At 40.3% G+C, this 23360-nt stretch overlaps 1 protein-coding gene across 4 annotated transcripts in view; it reads right to left on the reverse strand.

Annotated features, from left to right (window-relative positions):
- Positions 1–354: 354 nt before the first annotated feature.
- The window catches only part of BACE2 (beta-secretase 2), a 49683-nt gene continuing 26677 nt past the window's right edge, over positions 355–23360 (reverse strand). Inside the window, exons 3-10 of one of the 4 annotated variants that reach the window (XR_008463304.1) lie at positions 19126–19342; positions 17421–17549; positions 16091–16225; positions 12724–12825; positions 9056–9205; positions 7705–7873; positions 1533–1716; positions 942–1081 (exon numbers count right to left, since the gene is read on the reverse strand). Coding sequence is in view for 2 of the 4 variants with exons in the window: in XM_054181730.1 (XP_054037705.1) it covers positions 828–1081; positions 7705–7873; positions 9056–9205; positions 12724–12825; positions 16091–16225; positions 17421–17549; positions 19126–19342 (1156 nt within the window). In the remaining 2 variants the exon portion in view is untranslated. Of the gene's footprint in view, positions 1082–1516; positions 1717–7704; positions 7874–9055; positions 9206–12723; positions 12826–16090; positions 16226–17420; positions 17550–19125; positions 19343–23360 lie in introns of all 4 variants that reach the window. The other 3 variants (XR_008463302.1, XM_054181730.1, XM_054181739.1) reach the window with 3 other exon arrangements.

The following is a 23360-nucleotide window of genomic DNA, read 5'->3' on the forward strand; positions in this document are numbered from 1 at the left end:
TGACGTATTAATTTTTATAAAATCCACTACTTTGAAGCCAAGGAGTTGCATTTGGTTGTATGGAGCGTTTTGTGCTTCAAGACCAGTTCTAACCCTCATGCTTACCAGTGGTAGCATCCTCGTAAATTAAGAGAGGTAGTCGTGTTTTACACTAAGGCTGAACAAGTTTGTATCCCAGTTTTCATCTCCTCAAACTATTTTGTAAAGACACTTACAAAGGGTGACCCTCTCAAGTGGCAGCAGCGATCTTGAGGAAAAAAACCCACAAACCAACATTTCTTCTTTTGCTTTTCTCTGCTGCTTAAGTCTGACCTTTCTCCCTCCCCTGCACCATAAACACAGTTTCAAAATGAATTGATGTAAACAGAAAGAAGTATTCATTTAATGCAATTAATAAGAAAGATCATTAAGTTTTTTTCTCTTTTTCTACAGTCAGGGATTGATTAGTTAGAAAAAACTGACAGCTCCTTTGTTTGTGAAAGAGATGGACAGTTTTGTTCAGACAGTGGAAGAACACCATGATGTGTTTTTTCTCTTTTTTTTTCCTTTTTTTTTTTTTTTAAAGAAGGTACTATTGAGAGCATAAAGGCTCATTGTACTGCAGTAGCAAATCCAGTACCGTAGCACTTAAGAGATGGTTAACAGTGCTTTGGTTCAGAATCGGTGTTAGAAAATAAAGCTTAAAAAGTTACGATGCAGGGTATTTGGCGGGATTTCAATAGCAATTTGTAATGAACGTAGAAAGGACCGAGGCATTGGCTTCTTCGCCTTGGCAAAGTACTCTGTTCTTCATCCTGTTTAAGTCCCAGGTTTCACGATCAAGTTTCTCATTTCCATCGATGACGCACTAAGGAGGATTCGTCATTGACCACGTCATTGTCGGTGTAGCGATGCTGACACCGTGGTGGAATGAGCAGCAGGATGATCAGTACAAGGAGGATAATTCCACACAGGCTCATGAGAGCATAGGAGGCAATCCACAACACTGGTTCATGGAAAGAAACGCTAGAAACACAGTTGCTTGCAACATCTGCTGTTGTGAAAGGGCCTTCAATCTCAGATACTGGAGAGCCATCAACTTCTGAGAAATTACAAAAAGAAAAACATTAAGTCTATAGACACCATTTAAAAGCAAATAACAAAAGATCTTGCTTAAATACCTATATATCCCTTTTCCTCCATCATCATACATCTCAGCATGCTTGTGTTTTATTGCATTTCTCATTGCAATAAAAATAATAGTATGTCATGTTTATAAAATGGGAATCTGAGGCGTAAGGAGACCATGATACTCCCACATCTACACAGGCTGTCAACAAGAGAGCAGACATTTAAATCCGGTTTCCCACAGGCTAAATTAAATCCCAGGCCCCTGGACCACCTTTTCTCTCTGGACTAACCTTTCAGAAATGTCAATTTAACAAAGGTTAAAAATCCTACAACACCTACTCTGGAGTAGGTCAGGGCCTGGGCAGTTTTTGTTTGGTTCTGGCATTCGCAACAACTGGCAGAGTACCTCAGATGGTTCTTACATCTTCTGCATTTGCTGTCTTCCACGGTCTTAGGGAGCAGCGTGCAGGATCATTAGCTTCACAGATACTTTAAAGACTGTATCCTAAACACAAGGTGCAGGGTGGAAAGCAGCACAGATACTCTTGTGAGTGGAGGTGAAAATTCAGAAGGAAGAGGAGGTGAGGCAGGAGAGCTGGGTGACAGCTGTACAGAAAAGGGGAACAGTGGAGAGGAAGGTCCATGTCAGGAGTGAGGAGCTGGGACATGAAGGAGCAGTGCTGTTGGGCAGGGAGGGAGAAGCTAACCAAGAAGCTCGAAAAATGGAGACGACAAAGCTAAGGCAAGAAGCACGAAGGGGTGCCTTGGCAGCTCCGTTTTCGAACAGCCATCCAGCTTGGTAACATCACAGTCTGTGTGACTTGTTTCATTACCATCACAAATCCCTACTTGTTAAACCAGTATTTGCTAAAAAGGGTTATGCTGCCCATGGTTGTCACAGTAACCGTGGCAAGCGCAGCGAAGTTCCCCTGAGTTGTGGACAGGGCTACATGTATGGTAAAGGCAGAGCAAAGTGAGTTGCCCAGGGCAACAAAATATTCAGAGCATTTTGTATCTGCAGGTACACGGCCGGGGAAGGATGGATACCTTTTAACTTGCTTGGGGCAACTTGGAATTTGCAGTTAGTACTGTCTGTGCATTTTAACAAGTCTTCCGAACAGCTGTAATTCACTTTTCTAGTCAGATGCTTCAAGACACATTTGCGTATGTCTTATAAAGACCTCAGTTTTAACCTCCCTGCTTAATTTCTTCTTCATTTTAAACACAGGCACAGTCTTACCAAATTGTAAGTGAACCTAGCTACCGAAAACAGTACCTTTTATTTACACGTATCTTAGACGTGACTCCTGAAAGCATGTTTAAAGAGATTGGAATAAAATATCCTTTGGAAGGAAGAGAGAAGCCCGGATTTTGGAAAGGCAGGAAGGTGGCCTTTAAGATTCTTTGTGGAGAAACAAATGCAGACTAGGTGGGCTGCTTTATCTGCAATTTATTGGGAGAGATTTTAGTTGGTATTCAGTCCCTGGCCTCCTAACACCTCATGTTATTTTAAGGTTTAAGTCTCATTAGACTTAATTCAACTTAATCGCGGGCGGCTGCTGAAAGAGACAGTCCTGCTCGCCCTCACTCCTGCCACTCACTGCCTTTTTGTATTGGTGCTAGTGACTGGTAGGCTGCACGGAGAGTCAGGGCAACTCGCTGATCGGATGGAAAACCAACCTGTCATAACAAACAAAATGCCCAAACAAGGAATTTTCTGTAGGATCGCTCAACTGAACCAAGCCCTTCTCCAGCTGCGAGTGTGGGAAGACTCCTTTAAGCATCAATACTCTCTTAGAGTGGACTGGGTGAACCTGAGGCTGCACCCACAAGCACTCTAACGCTGATGAATACCAAACACATACTCTTTCAGCTCATCAGATGGTAATAACCTGGCCTGTGCACCCTGTACCGTCAGCATATCTTTGCCAAGACACTGCTGTTACATAGCTATGGTAAGGGAGCTGCACAGTAGTGGACAGACTTGTAGAAGACTGCCTAGAAGGTCTGTGGCAGAAATCTGTTTTCTTCAGAGTCCCAGTTATTGCACTTTGTCTGCTGTGCAATTGTTTCTTCTGGACATCTCATCCCCTCACGCCATTTCATCTGTCCCTATGAAGTCCTGCAGCGAAACCAAACTAAACCGCACATAATACTAATGTGAAATGTAAGGCATAAGTATTACTACTTAGGAATTCAGTATTTCGAAGAAGTGGGGGGAAAAAAAAAAAGCAGCACAATTTTCTACCTTGGAGATAGCTTTGAAAATAAACAGTCCCTAATTACTCATTATTTGGCTTGAGTACAATAATTACTTCTATTAAAAAAGGCAATACAAAACTGTTGCCATAGTGGCTGACATTTTAAATTACATTTTGAGAATGCTTGATAGCAGCACAGCCTCTGCTTTCTTCCCTTCCAAAAGAAAAGTTTTCCCTCACCCTCTTCCACCCCCAGAGAACCTCAGAGGAAATCAAAAGAGAGAAAATTTGCCTAAATTGTTCAAAACAAGCCCTTAACATAAACTAGTAGTCACACACACTCAGCATATTACACATTAGCTGAATTAGGAAATTTTGGCGTAGTTTTTTTTAGAACATCTGGTGGTACCTACCTACAATAAATTCTTGACCTTGAATAAATGTGATTTTCTTCATTATTGATGATTACAGGACAAAAATGGCACCTCTGGAAAAATGCTATTTTGTAACATTTGTGTAGAACTCAAACACACTCATTCTCACTCATTCACCATCTTGGGTGGTTTGGAAAGGAGGCAAGGCTGAAGTTAGATCAAATTTATCATAAAATTGTAAAGTGCTTCTTGGAAGGGGCTCCCGGATGTCACCTAGTACAGCCTCCTACTCAGAGCAGGACTGTCACCATCAATAGATCAGGTCAGCTGCAGCTTTATCCAGCCTGGCCTTGTAAAACCCAGAGGATGGAGACCCCATGATCCCCCTGGGCAGCCTGTTTCAGTGCTGTACCACCCTCCTGGTGAAGAAGAAATTCCTCATGTCCAACTTGAACCTTCCTGAACGTTACTGGTGGATGTCGCCCTTTGGTACATAGTTTCACATGCACTTGCCCTTGGCTTGCATTCACAGAATCATAGAATTGCCTACGTTGGAAGGGACCTTTCAGATCATCGAGTCCAACCATCAACCTAACTCTGACAAAAACCATCACTAAACCATATCGCTAAGCACTATGTCTACCTGTCTTTTAAATGCCTCCAGGGATGGTGCCTCAACTACTTCCCTGGGCAGCCTGTTCCAATGCTTGACAACCCTTCCAGTATAAAAATTTTTCCTAATACCCAGTCTAAACCTCCTCTGGTGCAACTTGAGGCTGTTTCGTCTTGTCCTATCAGCTGTTACTTGGGAGAAGAGACTGACCCGCACCTCTCTACAACCTCCTTTCAGGTAGTTGTAGAGAGTGATAAGGTCTCCCCTCAGCCTTCTTTTCTCCAGGCTGAACAACCCCAGCTCCCTCAGCCGCTCCTCATAAGACTTGTTCTCCAGACCCCTCACCAGCTTCATTGCCCTTCTTTGGATCCGCTCCAGCACCTCAATGTCTTTTTTAGGGCCCACCATAATCCCCAGTTCTTTTTCCGCAGTGCTGCTATTCAGACGGTCCCTTCCGGGATGGTACCCATGCACGGTGGTTTTCTGCTTGAGGTGCACAACTTTGCACCTCTGTTCACTGAAACTCTTGAGGTTTCTGCTGCCTCCAGGTTACCAAGGTCCATCTGGACTGAAGCTCTGCTGTTCATCATGCCATCCATTCTCCTGAGTTTAGTGCCCACAAATTTGGGTGCATTCTGTCTCATCACAGTTTAGTGTAGAAGTCATTTATAATTACAGTGCTCGGTGCTTTTCTTCCCTAAAAAATACCCAAGTCTTGCTCCTATGATCTTCTCACTTACTCCAAAATTACTAGTGGTCTAATTCTGCTCAATTCCAAGGTATCATTAGGCTCCTTCACTAATACTAACTAGTTGATCTGAACATCTTATCTCGAGAAGGGGCCTGATCTAAAACCTTTGCTAGTCATCCTGTGAACAGTAGACCATCCCTGAAATTATCAACAGGCAACTTGAAACAATCTGAAATTAGTAACAGGCAGAATAAGTCTTAAAGGGTTTCACTTATTGAGGAAAAAGTAAATTTCTTTGCCTGCTACAATGGAATAACTTCCTGCAGCCATTTATCTAACTCTCCTCACTCTTGGTACACCCTGGAGAATGAAAATGGTGCAAGGAGTATTGTGGGATAAGCCAGTTCTCATCTTTAAGCAAGTCTCAATAGAAACTTGGGAGTTCAATGAAGTTAAGGCTTTTAGTCCTGTTCCCCTCATTTTTGTATTCAGCACATACCCATTTAATACCTTATAAAAACATGGGCTTAAATTTAGTGTTAACACTCTACTGTAAACGAGAAAGCATAGATCATTGCAAAGCCACACCAAATGGTCTTTTATATTTCTCTATTTCTGAAGATTTATGCCACCAGCAATTCAATTTAATTTATGCCCACGAGCAGACTAAAAAGCTCCAAATAAATTACATTAATGTAGTTGCTATGGAGGACATGGCTGGCCTCCACAGGAAGCCAGTTAGGAGCTTAATCCCTCACACTGCACCGACTGCTAACCACTCACAGTTGTGGTTTTCTGATGAAAGTACTGTTAAATATGGAAACCGCAAGCTGTGAAGAAGTGAATTCAGAATAACTGGCACATCCAGCAAAATGTCATCTGCCCCATGTGAGTAGAGCCTGACAAATCGGTGTATCTCATCTCAGTCAGTGGCTTATGTCATCTGATTTCTCAAGAAGCTAAGTTCCCATGATGCTAGGTTAGACATATGCACAAAATAAGGACAAGAAACAAGGAGGAAATGCCTTCTAGCACCAGCTGGGTATCCTCATGTGTCCAAGCTCATGTAAATTCAGATTTCACTGCTGTTCAGCAAGCTCAGTTCTTCCTCTCTAGACGGGGTTGGCAGAACTACATGAAGTGGCCAAACTCTACGCTTCTATGTAGCAATGTTAACATTAAGGTGTTATTATGGTTCCCCGATTCTTTTTCTCAACAAAGACGTGCTGTCAAAGCAGTTCTTACGAGCACCAGCTGGCTCGTGTCCCCCGCTGATCACATGTCGGTCAATATGTTCTGTCAAAATGCCCCCTCCCCTCTCCATTAATGGCTGCAGTGTGGCAGGGACAGAAGGCAGCTCTATGCTTGCTAAAACTGCAGTCAGGAAGCACAAGGAATAATGAAAGGCAGGAAAACCTGGTCTGCAGTATTTGTCTAGTTACACTCTCCTTCCAGATGCATTCAAAATATTTCTTTCATCACTGCATGGTACCTCATAGAGACCTTCATTAAGCAACTCACATCAATATCCGGATTTTCTTTCCTAGCAAGCTCAAAGATGACAATTTTGAGCCCATTATCAATGGACAGATTAACAAAGAAAGGGCTTTTAAAATGCCCTGGAGCTAGAACTCAGATAGCTAGTATCTCTCTTTTTCCCCTCAATTACCTGGTTGCATTAAGCACTCAAGTACTTACTGCCTTTACCCTCTCTAACATAAATACTGAGGACTGAAGAGGCACTGTCAGTCCTACTCCTTTTCTCATGCAAATCTCAGATGATACAATGTTTTTTCTGGGCATAAACCACTTCTGTTTGGGACAGAGACTTGCATAGGGGTCCATGTCCTTTTGGTTATCTCCCACTTGTATGGTCTTGTGGTGCCAAAGCAATGTCTCAACAACAAGGGGAGGAAACCCCCAAAGTTTTGTTTTTAGCTACCCTTGGTGAGATAAGAGAAATTATGGAAAAGAAAGTAAGTTCACCAGCACTGTAAAATCATCCAAAAATTATGAGCTTTTTGATGTTTCCTCAGCAGCTAATTAAAAAATCAATGGCTTTCTACTTACACTGAGAAAACTATTTGTTTAGAACCAACACAAACACCACAAGTCTTAATTTGAGTCACATTTTCATCTTAGCTCTTTCTTTGAGTATTTCTGAGAGGCTGAAAAGGCACAATTTACAGAATCACAGAATCACGGCATGGTTCGGGTTGGAAGGGACCTTAAAGATCATCTAGTTCCAACCCCCCTGCCCTGGGCAATTTACATTAAGAGAAAAGCACAAGTAAGGTACTTCACTGCATATTACAGAAGTTAGTTGAAGAATTCACTTATTGGCAAATTAGAACAGGAACTACACAAAAATGAAGCTGCACTGAAAACAGGGACTTGTCTCATGTAACTGTTGGGGAAACTGTGCACACTGACAGATGCCTCAAAAAGAAGATCTTCTCTCAGAGGGAAGAACGCAGCTAAGATTCCCAGAGCTGAGGCTGATTTACTTCATGCCAAAAGACTGTTGCATGCAATACAGATTTTTTTTCCCCTCCCCTTGAAATCTGAATAGCTCGGGATTGCTCAAAAATATACCCTTCACACTTCATGATTAACCACGCTTTTTCCCATCAGAGAAGTGGCAAAGGTCTTTCTCTGAGAGAACAGGTGTTCCCTCACTCACCAAATCCTGAACCTGAACCTAAGTTATCTTACCTGCACATGGACTCACTGCAAAGCCCACTCTCCTCTGGGCTCTGTCAAATATTACATAGAAGCCTTCCATGACAGTAGCACCAATAACTAGAGCATTCGTGGAGGAAGAGATGCCGAATCGGTAGCACTGTAAATTCTCTCCTATTCCAAGGATGGGTTGAATATAAAGCTATTACAAAAAAAAAAAAAAAAGGTAGAGTGTAAGAAGCAACAACACACAGTACTTAGAAGTTCAGACCTTTTGCTTTTTATATTCAAGCACTCAAACTCTCCTGGAAATAGAGAATGAATAGGGGCAAACAGATTTCTGTACATGATTTAAAACTGGTCAAAGGTTACTAGCAGGTAAGAGGTAAAGCTCTTGGATTCTCAGCTTAAGTCTGAATATAGTCAGTCACTATGTGAAAGTCATCAGCAAATTCACGAGAGCCACTTTTTATTCTGTTTTCTATAAAGGAAGGATAGCTGAGAAAGAACTTGGGATATGAACTCAAATTAGAGAATAATTTTATTATTTAAAAAAAAAATCAGAATGGAATTGATTCAGAGGGCATTCGGTGTCAGCTTCAAGGCTCTAGATGCATAAATTCAAGTCACATTTTACCCCTTGTCTCCTCAGGGAAGATGAAAGATTGCCAAGCTACATGATCAATACAGAAAAAGCTTATCATAAGGCTTCACTATATTTCAAGTTAAAATGTACTTAATAGGTTCATTCTCCCCTTTGCTTCTGACCATCCCCTGAGGTAAAAGACCATATTAGTAATTTTAGAGGATACTAGCCTGTTTTGCAACCTATACTGGGAGGAGAGGAAAAATAGAAATATATTTTGCCAGAGAGGAAAAATAGAAGTGGCACATTATATTCTAAAAGTTGGGATGGAATATTAATAAAAGCTAAACTAACCAAGTTACAGAAACTGGTGAAGAGATCACATAGGCTCATTGCCAAGACTGTCATATTCACAAGAAGTGCTCCAGCTCAGAATGCCACGAAAAACAAATCAATTTGCTTCCCAAAATGAGAAGATCAAAATGAGCAGAGACATTCTGTATTGACATCTATTGTGGCTAAAGCTCATGAAAACAAAACAAAGACTTGCCTGTTTTCCTCAACAATTTGAAAAAATCATTCCCAACTACATGGACTATTCTCAGAGGGAAACTGTTTTTCTTTTTTTGGTTTTAGGTTTGACAAGTTGATTTAAAAAAAATTGATTTAAAAAGATTTCCCTTGCATGCAATAAGCCAGTTCTCTATTACTGCTAAAAATAGATCCTCTCTTTTTTAAGAGCATGTGCTTTATAATAGCAAAAATAAATTTGTAACCGAATAAATAAAATGTTGAGACCTGTGGTAGGATAGAGATCCGAAACGACCTACTGGAGTTTTCATCCCTCAAGTAAATGGACAGTTTGGGAAATAAGGACCAGGGTCTTTCAGTTTTGTCCCAGCACGCAAGCTGTGAACCAGTCCAGAAACCAGAAGAGAATTCTTGTATCTATTAAAAAAAAAAAAAGTGATACATACAGGTTATGTACATTTTGATAGATTTTTGTAAATTATCACTACCACTATTCAATATTTCTCCTATTCCCATGGAGAAATTCAAGCATGAAGAAAAGTCTGACAAAAAGCTTTTTCTTTAAGAATCAAAGAAAAAGCACAACACACAAATCGAGGCGCTTCATAACCCATTATGACTTGGAAGAAGGGGGAAGAGGCAAAAGCAAGTTTAGTTCTCTCTTCCCTCCCCATTTGTGTCTCTTTACTTCCACTTCTGCAATGAACATGTACGACCTCCCTGAGCAATCGGTACCGCAAAGAGGCAAAGCATCAACAGGCTTTTACTACCCATCTACCTCTTCTCTGAACAGCTCTGACCAAATGCCAACATTTTGAAGCAGCAGACATTTTTTCACAAAACACAAACCAAAATACGAACCAGATGAATATGTAATGGAGTCATCTCCCTTCCTCACATACCTACAGCTTCTTACTCAACTTCAGGTTTTTGAAGCCAAGGGCTAAGCCAACATCTCCTGGCAGCTAAGGGAACCAAGGTCTGCTACAGTCAATGGAAAGAAACACGTCCTTCTGTCTCTTTTGCTGCCCTGCCACTCACTACCAATACGACTTGACTTGCTTTTGAAGTAAGGTTGATTAATAGTACTTCTTAATATATCCATGGCACTAACAAAGCAAAACCCAAACTCCTGCAGAGCTTGTTTGCCTAAGATAAACATCATGTCTAATGTTCGTGCTCCCTGAAGCTTATCTGCTGCCAGATCAGAGGAAAAACCTTCCTTATTTGAGTGCATGACTTTGCTCTGGTTCTTATTCCCACATGAAGGAAGGCAGTATCTTGTTCTGACGCTGCACAGCCCAAGCTTTCCATCTGGATGAAGAAGAAAGACGGAATCCAGCCTTTCCACTCCCCTCACTTGTATTTATCTGTGATATCATTTATTTTGTAAACATCAGCTCATACATTAGTTATATGGCATTCTACAGGTGACAAGTATTCACCTCACCCTGCATACCTGCCAATGAAATATTTGTTAGGGCTGCACAGTATTTAGAGACTTAATACTTCAATACTTCCAGGTGCTCATCTCTGGTCCTGGGCAAACAAGCGTACACACTCATGTAAACGCACAATGAGACTTACCGTCACAAACAGACTACTTTTACCCTTAACTCTCAATGCACGCTTAAGTACAGGCACAGGACAGAACGCTCTGCCCCTCACAGCTACGTCCCAGGCCAAAAATATAGTTCTCCCCTCTTTCCATTTTCTCTTGGAAAGCAGAGCTTGTGATCTGAGGAAAACTGCAAGATAGCACCCAGACTGAACAGACCAAGTCTATAAAGTGCTCTATTTTAAGTGCCTACTTTCATTTCCCAGAAAGACTGCTTATTACATTGCATTTCTTTGCCTCACTTCTGTAGGCTGAGGAAATGCACTGGGGGGGATTCGGCTGTATGATACCTAAAAGGTTATTAAAATAAAGATATTAGGTTTGTCTGAGCCTTCATTTCTTCAACTTATTAACTTAGCATTATATTAATGCTGTGAGTAGACATGCTGTTCTGACTTAAGCTCAATGAAGCGTAGTAGCTGCCACCCCTCTTGGGCTCATCTCTGCCCATCTGCCAAAACCACCCCCCTTCAGACCTACCAAAATCAAACTACATCTATAGCTGCTCCCTAAAAGACTCCAGCCCAAATAAGTAAGATTTAAAAAAACAATCTACACCCTCAAAGAGCATAAAGCTCACAGCCTTGTTTTTTAATGGAGCTGAATAAAGGAAAGCTTCATGTGCAGTTATCCCAGCATATCTGAGGGGGCAAAAACATCTTGCTGGGAAGCTCATAACTCGCTGCTAGGAGCAGGAACTTGTTAACCTGGTTCACCTGTGGTCAGAGAAGTATGTCTGACTACAGCAGACGATTTTCTGTTTCAGTGGTACATAGCCTGCCAGAAGCACAGAGTGCTAAGAGTATGGTTGTAATGCCAGGGTACAATTGCTGAAAATACCCGTTTTCCTGTCATTGCTCCTACACAGCTGGAATCTGATCCTTACGTCTTGTAACTACTTTCTTATTTAATAGACTATCTATCTCCTTTGTTTAGAGCTGTGAAAATAATTTTTGCTGTGTGCAGAGGGGAAGGGGTACAGCAGCAAGGTCCTTGAGGTAATAAGAAACCCTAAAAGAGAAGAGTTAGTTTATGCATTTTTAATAGGAAGTACAAAAAACATTAAGCAGAGTGAGTGAGTGAGTGGTTTCCCTCTAATACCTTATCGATCAGTTGACCATTTACTTGTCATGTGGAAGGCCCTAGTTCAAATGTCCCGACCAACATCAGAGAGGAGTGTGGACCGCTGTGACCCACTTCACAGGAGGATGCCCTATCCACAAGGTATCCATTACAAGAGCTCTTGAGTAGGCTTCTTTAAATCCCGCCCCCCCCCATTGACTGAAATTATTCCAGTCAATACTTAAGTGCTTTGCAAAGAGAAGAATATTTCAACTGGGGAAGCCGAGCTACAGAAGATAACTGACACATTTATTTCAGATACTGGACACCTGCAGGCAGTGAAGAACACTTCATGCCAAGTCTCTGCTCTTAATCAGGTAGGAAGAGGATCTCAATCTTGAATTATCAGCATACAGGCAAATACTCTGTCTTTTGGGCAGCCAGCCAATAGTCTGGTTATTGTATTTCCTGTGATTTCCAATGACTACTGCTGTCTGATTGTGAATCCATGACAAAAATATTAAAATTGTTCACTTTGAAGTATCTGAGATTTATTCTTCATCTTTAACCTTCTCGGCGCTTTTCATTGTATTCAGCCAAAATTTATGAATAGTTTTTATTAACCAGAAAATGATGTTTCAGTCACTTTACACTCAGAGAAATCCACCATCCCCATGCCTTACTTCTAAAGCCCACTCTATTTCCAAAGAAAGATGCTTTTAAACATAAATAATTCAATAATGAAGGTCAAAAGCAGCTTTATTGATATTAATAATCCTAATGAATGGCATCCATTCTATACAATAAGCATTATACTTGGAAAGGAACTGCTTGCAGTAGCAGGTTCTTCTACTTTATAAACACTTAGTTTTGAATGAAAGGACCGATTTTTGCACTCTTAATACTTTGAATCAGAGCAACAGGGATTACGTCAAAGTTTCTGAAATGCTTAGAACAAAACATTCCACCTCTGCACTATTTCTGATGCACACACACTTCTTGTCTGTATTTGGACCCCCTGTTTTCCCTCCTCCCTTTCCCTTTTCACCTCTTCCTTTCCCTTTTCCATTTCCATCAAAGACTATCAGTCATTTCTCACTTATTAACAGGAGTAAACCAGGAGAGATTCTGCTCCCCTCAGGTGAAAACCCTGTGACTTACACAGCAGATAGCAAAGATGACACTCCTTTCAAAGATTATGTGATCATTTAATAGGAATCTAACGTTTGAAGCAGATTTAATGACATTAGCTTACCAGGGACGTGCGAGCTATTGCTTGCACAACAGCACTGAAGACTTTCTGGGGCAGACGGAGAAGCGTGGTTCCACTGTCTACTATCGCTTTATCAGCATTATACTAGGGAGAGGGAAAAAAGGAGAGAAGTTACACGCTGTAGTTTATGTAATGCAGATTCCACTGTTTCACAACAATAACAAAGCTGTTCCTTTTTGGTAGCTGTCTTCCCAAACCGGCATGTCATACCTGTCAGCAGCGCTCTCTAGTTGATAGCTTGAATTCAAATGGAGTCTGAGAGCAAAACCAAGATATGGTCAGCCTAGACACAAGCGTGAGTTTATCCGCACCACTCAAGAAATCACTGCGTGTCACCACAGCTTGTGCAAATGGCCAAACCACTGTAAAGAGAAAATCCTGGCCCCTCTCAGGGGTGTGAACTAATCCACTTGATCTCCCATACGCTTTGGGCAAAAGCACTCTCATGGTCAGTACAGAGCGATGCTAAGCGTGCTGACGTAGCTTACACATATGTCCAAGCCCTGAACCAAGGTCTCCTCTATTATGGAAACAACTCGCTCTAGTTTCAAGACAATACAGCAGCCTACTCTCAATGACTGGTGTATCTAACTTAAGAATAGTCAGGGAACCCTTGGCCCCATTACGTGTCATGTTTGGTACTGGCTCAAGAGCACAACTGCCAAATGCCACACCTTTCTCTCTTGACTGCCGAAAACCACTAATTATGTCTAAAGAACAAAGTTAAAACCAAATATCTTGACTCAGTGTGTTGATTGGCTGTCACACACCGGGTGGAGAACCCTCATTGAGGGACAACACTAAAACACTGACAAAAACAAGTACAAAGAAACTTAAAATTTCAATCTTGCTGCCTCAAAAACTGCACTAAAAAAACTAAGCAAACATTTATCTTCATTATTAAAACCCCAATTCTCAGACGTAGGGATTTCATTAAACTTCAGATACAGTAAACAAAGAATAAGTATTTTAAAAGGTACATCTTTTTTCATGAACTTAAAAATGATGATTAATTGTTAAAAAAAAGAAAAGGCAAGTAGCAGTGGCAGCTGTTTGCATTAACTACTGTTATCAGCTCAGGCAGCAGGATCAATATAACTAAACAGTGACACGTTTACAGCACAATCATAAGACACAAACATACAGCATAGGCTTTTTAGAAAGAGGTCAAACAGCAAGTGAGTTAAAATACAGTGGTTTAGATGTTATCAAGTCATATGGAATAGCTTTAGTGCAGTGACAAAAATAAAATCCACCAAAAAGTAAAAAAGTAACTGGCTTAATTATTTTCTTTTTGAAAAAAGAGCTGCTATAGGCTGCCAAGCAGAGCTGAAAGAAAAGCAAACAGGAAACCATTTATTATACACTCAGAAATACTTCTGAGGAGTGGAGAGAAATATCAAGGCACTGTGGAGTCCATTTTAATAGATTTGTACCACAAATACACAATCACCAGCATCCTGGAGAGTCACCCTTGGAAAAAAAGTAGGTAGGAGGAACAGCCAAAAAGGTCAACCGCTAACATAAAACCATGCAAAATGCCTGGGGCAGCAGGACCACTCAGCCAGCGACTAAGCACCTGGATTTTCATGCTGTGTACAGTGTACTCTCAATGGGCAGGAGCTTCGTGCCTTCTTAGTCTTCCCCGTTAATATTTAACAGAGCACCCTAAGCACTGCCAGCAGCTCAGCACCGCTCTCAGCCCTGGTCTGCCAGGCTCAAGGCCACAGCTGCAGTGCAAGGTTGGACACATTCCCGGCATTGAGGCGAGGGGACTACTTTTCCCTTCCAAGGAAAGGATTAGTCTCTGGTGACGGTTATAAAAAATGTTCCATTTCCTAGAAAACAACTAAGAGGAGAGAGGGCACATAGTTCATCGTCCTGGACGGTGAATTATGCATCCTCTGCAAGCCCCTAACTAGCCAAACTTTAATCGTAGTAGCCCTAATTTACTATTCGTCCCCTAAATTTTTTTGGGAAGATCTCCTTTGATCAAGAAAGGAAGGATGCCTTCTGTACCAGCGAGTAGCATGCTGTGCTAATACACACAACGTTAAAGCAAACCCCGGCTCAGAAAAGAGCGACAATAACAGGAAACTTTCGTAACACCGCTAGGTTTTAAAGTGAGTTGTTTTCTGGAAACAGCATGTATTAAGCCATTATTACAAAGGCTCCTCTTCAAAAACATGCTGATTGTTTTTTAAAGCGAGAAAGAAAAGCAACACAAACATTCATGTTAAAGGACCAGCAGTTTTGCCTTCCTAACAATGTAACAGAGAGACGTTTAAATAGACCTTGTTTTGCTTATTAAGTTGAAAGATGACATGACTCGTTTTAAATATTTTATATGGCAATATGATTTACATATTTTGTACAGAAATATAACATTTATGCACATGTAAAATTTTTATAATGAATTTCGCTTAATTGTATGACCTATAAAAACTTCAGAATTATCATGTCCTAATGATTTCCAACTAAGAGAACAAGCATAAGATAAAATTAAGATGTCTAATGAAAACAGGGCATGAAAATTATAGAACTAAAGTCAAAACATGAATAGCAAAAAGCTACAGTAAGAAACAAATGAAACACATACATACACGCGTATCCTCCAGAAAAAAATGAAACCGCTTTGGAATAAAAATGGCAACAACACAGTCTCATTAGACTGATCCAGAGATAGCAGAACATTATTCCTAACAAAAGCAGAAAACATATTCATCAGGAATAACAACTGGCAAGGTTGAAGCAAGCAACAGTGGATTACAAGAATGAAAAAAAAGGAGTAAAGGGATAAGATACTTTGGGAAGCCTCCCACGATGACACCTGCCCACTGCCATCATGAATTTCATGCTTAGACATCTCCACAGAGGTCTGTCCAAAACCTTCCCTTGTCTTTGACCAAAATTGTCTTAAAACCCTTTGGTTTGATTTTACTGTGTAACAGAAAACCATAACCTGTAGTTGTTTAAAGACTTGTCTCCTTGAATCTTCAGTGTTTATACACCTCTGGTGCAACTGAAACTAGTCGGGAGGCTGAGCCCCTCCAAACCACATCAGCCGTATTTTCAGTGGACTGTTCGCTTAATAGTTGTAGCTTAGTCCCTAATTTATTCAAAATACTAGCAATGATTTTAAAGTCCTCTTTGAAGCAATTTCAGCATGCTTGATGTACATGCTACATTTCACATGGCTTGTTGCTTTCTTTGTAAAGTTACCATGCAACCTTAATTCTTGGAGAAAACCACAATACAGATCTGCATGTGAAGACAAAACTGATCAAGTAAGCATTTTTCTTAACCAAACTTGGGTTTTATATAGACAGAAACACATTATTGCAAATACCTCTCTGCAGTCCAATTCAAGGTTCTGTCCTCCAACCTCCAGTTTGAGAATTTCAACCTGGTAATACCACTCCTCTTTGACAGGTGTGTACCAAATATCACCCTTGTACAGACTTGGCTCAATTCCACCCAGAACCTGAGGGAAAACAGAAAGGAATTCACACACTTTAAAATCCCACATGCTTAGTTTTGGGCAAGTACAGGAAAAAAGAGAAATATTTAATTGTGATGCACAGGGCATCCAAATTTTAATTTAGCACCATTTGTAAGGATTTTACTGGCAAGTTCTCTGCCAATAATAAAGCAGTATGAAACATCTAGACATTAAGGAGATTGTGCTTCAGCCAACCAGAAGTCCCATATTGGGCCAAATTAACAGCATCCTCATCTACAAGCTGATTCTCTTATGAAAGCTCAAAAAGTTTAAAAAGCTTAAAATCAAAACAGTGGTTTAATCTAGGCAACGCTTAAAAATGGGACAGAATATTAAATGTGCACATCATAAATTCACTTTATCAGATCAGAAAAACCTTAATACTGCTCAAGAATATTTCATATTTTTTTTACACACATCGAAAATGCGATATGACCATCCTATCATTGCTATCACTATTAGCTTCCATCAAAACTTACACTGAAGCTGACTGGGAGCATACTAGACCATCAGACTTCGAACTGAACTAACATAAGCGAGTTCTCTCTTGGGCTTCGTCTGTGTCAAGTGTGTTAACATTTACAGTATGTGAATTCACAGCAAAATAACTATTTGTGATCAGCTTCTGAGCTGATATGCTTATTTCAGCATAATGTGGGAACAGTCATTCCAACTCCTGATTCGAGATAAATAATGGCCAATTCTTGGTCCCACTAAAACTGATGGAAAGTCTTTCCAGACTAACAAGCGGAAGATCTGGACTTCAGACTTTTTCCTTTAATATGTTGTTTACACAAAAGGAAAAGAGCCTTGATTCCTCTCCCCCTTTTCACATCATGTAAAAAAAAATACGGTAGCATTTTGATTGGCAGCTGAGTAGGGGACTACTCAGTTTGGGAAAGGTTTTGCCCTGAGGAAACACAACATTTACGTTTTTCTTTATTAAAATTAAACTTGAAATGCAGAAGATTACTCAAACTTGAGAGAGAAGAAAAGAATGGAGGATGAAAATAAATAGACACTTGAGTTTTGCCTAAATGCCTAAATTTTCCTTAAAAAAAATATAAAGCATTTCACATATTTAAACACTAAATTTGGAAGAAGTAGGATAGTCATAGAAAAGAGGGAGAGAGATTAACAAAGATACATCTTCCCTCTCAGATTGACAGATACCCACAAGACTACCTCCGTTGGTACCACTTCCAGAAACAGGCAGTCCAGCACCACACATCTGCAAGGAGAAAATGTTGGGGATCTTTGCCTGCCTCACAAGAGAATCAAAGAACGTCTCCACAGAACTTGAAGGCTTGAAGGTGTTGAAAAACAAAACAAAAGAATTGCAGAAGTATTCATTAAAAAGTTTCTTTGCAGAAATGAGCCAATCATTCAAACAAGACCACTTTTCATGAGTAAATTGAATTTCTGACAACCAGGTGATGAAAATTCTAGATATAATAAGTCATTAAAAAAACCAACATCTGTCATTTTTCTGTTTCTGTTGTTTTTAAAAACATTTTTACTCTTGACCACTGTCACAGAAATCCCTAAAGCACGAGAGTATTTTTCAGTTGCAGTTTTCAAACTCAAATGCTAGTTTCAGTTTCAGGCAGAAACTCTCACCAATGCTTTCTCTTTGGAAAAGGCTTTGGGTAATTAGAACAGTCAAATGCAACTTGTCCTTCCCACCCTTCTACAGTTAAAAGGCAGAATTTTAAAGTGAGGATTTTCAGTTTTTAAACATAGTTTAATTCTAATGAACTTTTAATTCAAGGGCCCTTACTTCCTCTCCTTTCTTTTAAAGAACTTCATATCTAAGCACACTCAGTTCAACTGATTACTGGCCAACAGGTTCTTTCCTACACTGCATCTCATGCTTGTCTTTGCAGTTATTAGAGCATTGCAATTTCATTGTAATTCAGATTTCCGTGCAAGTACATCTCATGACAGGCAGAGACCCTGGCTAGCTTGCAGGGTGCCAAGTGCTCTTACTAGACAAAGCACAGAGCAGCCTCAGAAGCCAACAACACTTAAGTCTTTGGAAGAAGGAAAAAATAAATGCCCTGAATGCACTATTTGCCCAAACCAGAGTTTGACAAGCGGCTCTTCTCTGTCTATCTGTCGACAGTGTATGACAGCAAGGACAACAAAAGTCAATACAATGATCACACAACTCTTGAATAAAGCATTTTAATTACAGAGTAGGCAGGCTGTACTGAATCGTTTGTTCTAATGGGATATATCTCAGTTTGTGAATTTCTCAGATGGTTATGTGTAAGTTGAAAACTATGACTATGTAGTAGGCCAATCATGTTTCCAGTTTTAGGTTATAAGGTTATAACTTATAACCTTAGACTATAAATTTTAGGGTTTAATTTAAACTTCTGCCTGAATTTCCTACTTCCATAAGAACAGGATGTGCTTGGTTGCATGTTTATAAAAACACTGTAGCTAATATTTGTTCTGAAATTATCCATATATGCCCTCCATCTCAACTTTTACTTGATGAATGGAGAATGTCTTAGAATTAACTGCCAAGAGTTTTGCCAAGTAAGTTCATCAGTCCATTGACAAGTCTTGAGGGAGATCATCACCACCTTCATAAATGCCCTTCACACGCATACCGGAAGCCTTTGCTCCCATCCTCTGGTACTACAAACTCTGTAAAAGCTTATTCTTTCCAGAGGAACTAAAATCGAAGCCTTCATCACTAGAAAAGCCTAAATCCTCATATGGGACTGTGGTACCATCACAACCTAGTTTATTCTTTCTGGAACTTAACAAACACAAAGGATCCATAGGAAAGAGTGGGTGGAAGGGAGGAGTCTAATGCTGACAGATCATCTGCCCTCTTTATTTCTATAGCTGGGGAAAGGGTGACTTACCTTGGCTAAGGCATCATAGGCAAGACCAAGAATCCCATGCCATTTAACCCCTGGTAAGAAGAAATTCTCCGATTCAAGAATGGTAGCAATGTTGATCGTGTAGCTGCCATCAATTCCTTTTGGGATAGTAATGACATCTGTACCCAGCACTCCAGTCCAGCTTCCTTGACTGTACTTAACTGTGACATCAATCCCTTGAGATTTGTATGTACTTGACCTTTAAAAGGAAAAGATACACTTATGCATGAGCTGTTCATTTACAATGCAAGACAACCGAATATATTCAATCTTAATTTTTCCCAGAGAGGAAAAAAAGTGAAGTCTGCAAAGTTGATCCCATATACTCACAGAAGAAGGGGGATGGATTGCAAAAGTAGTAAAAAAAAAAAAGGTGGTCTTAAAAAAATATTGAGGCCCTGTTTTCATCCTGAAGCCATCAGTGACTCAAATCTTTACAATGTGTCTGGGTTTTTTTGTGTGTTTTGGTTGTTGTTGTTGTTGTTTTTAATCTAAGGTATTATGCTATCTAGTGCAATATGTCCCTGACTCAGACTGGTCCACCACAATAGGAGCAGTGCTTTTTAACTGGAGACAGCACATATTAAGTGGCACTAGGAAACAAAAAGCTTCTGAATTCAAATCTAAAATTGAAATGCCAGGCTAGCTGAAGAGCTATAGATTAATACCTCATTAATATTATTAAAAATCCATTTGGGGTAAATTGGAATATTATTGTGAGTATCAGCGGTAAGACACTGTTTTTCTAAATCTGCAGTTTGGTCTATCTATCAGGAAGTAAGCAGATTAGATTTGGATATTATTAACAAATGATCCACTGACTTGGAGGAAAGGAAGGAGTTCCTTCTAGACCAGGGCAGCAAAGGCAACAGAACAGTTAAGTACAGCAAGCAAACAAAGGCAAAGAATCTTGTTTAGAAGGCTTATCATAAACATGAGAAAAAACATCAATAGATTTTTTTTCTTTTTAAAATCCTGTAGTATCAACATAGTAATCATCTTCCACCCTTGTCACTAGATTCCTTACAATCTATTTTGGTCCCATTCCTTGGCATGCAGCTTTCCCTTCTGAAAAGGCAGATAACCATCCTCAGTTCATCCAAACAGACTTTTAGTTTGACAGTGGTTTTAAAAGTAAATAATAAAAAAAAAAGTGTAAAATAATTTCATAGCACCACCTTTACATGTTCAAGGCCAGGCTGGATGGGGCTTTGAGCAGCCTGGTCTAGTGGGAGTGTCCCTGCCCATGGCAGGGGGGTTGGATAATCTTTAAGGTCCCTTCCAACCCAAACCATTCTATGATTCTATGTGTGTAAAACAACAGAAAATGCAGGTGATTTATCAAGTACGGTCAGTTTTATGAAAGCAGCTTTAATCTAACAGCTGGTTTGACTAGAAACAGCCACATGAGGTGGCTTCACAGCCCCCTGTACCTGAGCTCGACAGAATGAAGCTGGTGCTTGTTATGGGGAACAACCTTCAGATCGCAATGCAGAAAACTCCAATCCATTGAAGCAGATGCTTTATCTAGAGGGACAATTTGGCCATATGGACCATGCAACTGATCCTCTTCCTAGCTAAGGGAGGGTAAGGAGCAGTAAGAGGCCAGGCTCTAACCCTAAGCAGTTACTGATACTCCCAGCAGCTAACCCTTTCAGGGTCTTCACAGTCCAGTAGCTTGTAACATCCAAGACAGCAGAAATAAATGAAGTAACAGGCCCCAGAGATTATAATTCAAAATCACGAATTCCAGAAATACTGTTACTACCTGTATCTGGTTACTGCTACTGCTACTGCTGTTTTACCTTTCTGCATAATTCTGCATTTGTGTGATGCTTAGACAAAGGGACGCCTCTGCTCAGGCAGGGTCTTCAGAGCACTGCTGTGATACTGCCAGTAAATTTAATAAATCAAAATAGAGTCTGAATAATTAGCGACTTAAGAAAAACTGGGGGGGGGGTCAGCCGGGGACGGGGGGGACAGGAAAAGGAAGGGAAAATACAGGGCTCTTCACGTAGAAAAGTGTCTGGCTGTGCAACAGAAGAGGAAACATCTGAAATCAGAGAGAAAAGTGAGTGCTGGGAGAATAAAGCACAGCAAATCTGCAAATACAGACTCTGCATGACTAGCAACAGCAGCAGCACATAGCTCTTCCGTAAGCAGTAACAGCCTGATGGATTGAGCTGTGGACCAGGACACAGAAAGACTTGGTTCATTTTCCAGCACTGCTGGTCAGCTTTCCTGTGGAAAGGCAGGGCAAATCAGTTCCTCGCTCTCTGTACCTCAGCTTCCCCACTTGTAGAAATGGGTATGAGGATACTCATCTCATTTGTAAAGCGCACAAATGTTGTGTTGAAGAGAAGGCCTTATCAGTTCTTTCATGCAATACCTAGCGTGGGAAGGGATCTCGCATGATCCTTATGGCAGTAAATTGTATTCTGCTCTGCAAAACTACTTCCTGCTCTATCTTCTTGACTGTAATCAGTCCGTGTTTTTCCACCTCACTGATTCAAAGGAAGAAAACTTCTTTAGAGGTGAAAACTAGAAACTTGTTCTAATTCACTGGCTGAGTGTTTTAAACAAACACACAGCACAAAAAAATCCAAACAAGCTGTTGTGGCTATGATGAGAAAATAAGAAATTAAACTTTTCTGGCAGGACAGAGTGTATCTTCACCAGAGGCAAGGAAAATGGTCTCCTAGATTATGGTGCTGTAGTGCCACTACTCCCTTCCCCCTCTCATTTCTGGTTACTATCTTCTCTCCAAAACATTCAACACAAAGGTGGTCCTCAAACCTCAGCTTAGAAAACCAGCAACAGGTTCATTTTCTTATGCAAAATTACTCCTCATTACCAGCCTACAGCACTGAACAAAACATTGACAAAATATTGTGCTCAACACAGTAACAGCAAATCCACTGCACAGAAAACCCTGCTTAACACTGACCTCGCCAAACACATGTAATTCCTGCTTAATTCCATGGTCTCCCAAATCACTTGCCACTCTGCAACAAACCAGGCCTTCAGATTTTCCTACTTGCCCATACACTTTTTCCCAAGCATCAAATCAATGCCTCTATGAACAGCAGTGGCAAAGAAGGGACAGAAAATAGCAATAGACAAAAAAATCTGAACAGAAGTTTTGATCCCTTCTCTAGTGAAGGTGGATGGCACAAGATAAGTGATTCAGGGCCAATGGCTTTAAGAAAAAGCAAACACAAAAACCCAACAATCAACCTAGTTGTTTAAAGACTACTCCACAACATAAATTACTGATGTTTAACCAAGAAGCCCCATCTAATTTGCAGGGGTTCTGGAACAAATTTATAATTTCCCTCAAACCATGAACTGTACAGTGCACACAACCAAACTTGCAGAATCATACAGCAAAGCAGCAGTTTACTTTTTCTTGCTAGTATATAACTTATTGTATTACCTCAATTTATTGCCCATAATTTTCTTACCTCCCTATCTCTTGGAATGAGCATCTCTTGAGCAGTTTGCTCTTGAAACTTTAGATGGTGAGGCAGTAATACTCAAACTGAAATAAAACTGAGTACTGTTGCTGAATACTGACAGCTCTGAGTATGTCACTCCTTCACATACCGTTACAGAGCCATCACGGATAATTTAGTTTCAAGTGTAAAAATCCCTTTATACATCTGTTTAAGTAGTTCTTTTATCATAAGTAGCGTATTCAACAAAAACTACTTGTTATTTTGAACAGCATGAGAAACAAATGCTGGATTTCTTTTCAGTTCAGGACAAATTATGCCATTTCCCCAAACTTTATACAACATGGTGACTTATACAGCATGATCACCACAGCAGACTCAGAACTTTTCACAGCAAAGTTTTGTCGGAGCCGCTCAAAAGCCCAAGTTGTGAAAGAGTTCATGATAACAGCTTTATTCATTTTGTACAGAAAGACCCAGATAATTAAACAGTAGAATTATACGACACGGATTATATGACACACAACGTCATTTAACAAGCTAGTTCTAAAATTGCTCAAGGAGGGCTCTTCCTGAGCAACACACCCTCTGGGTCCCTTGAAACAAAGAGAATGCCTTTCCTATGGACCCTCCTCGATTTCAGTCAAAAAACAATCATGCATTTAATTTCAGATTTTGATCATTTGAATAGCATTAAACTAAGAGCGTGGCAATCAGGAAATTCAGACCCATAGCTCTCTTTCTCCAACACAATATTAATAT

Source organism: Rissa tridactyla, chromosome 1, assembly GCF_028500815.1.
Source record: "Rissa tridactyla isolate bRisTri1 chromosome 1, bRisTri1.patW.cur.20221130, whole genome shotgun sequence".
NCBI classification, from domain to species: domain Eukaryota; kingdom Metazoa; phylum Chordata; class Aves; order Charadriiformes; family Laridae; genus Rissa; species Rissa tridactyla.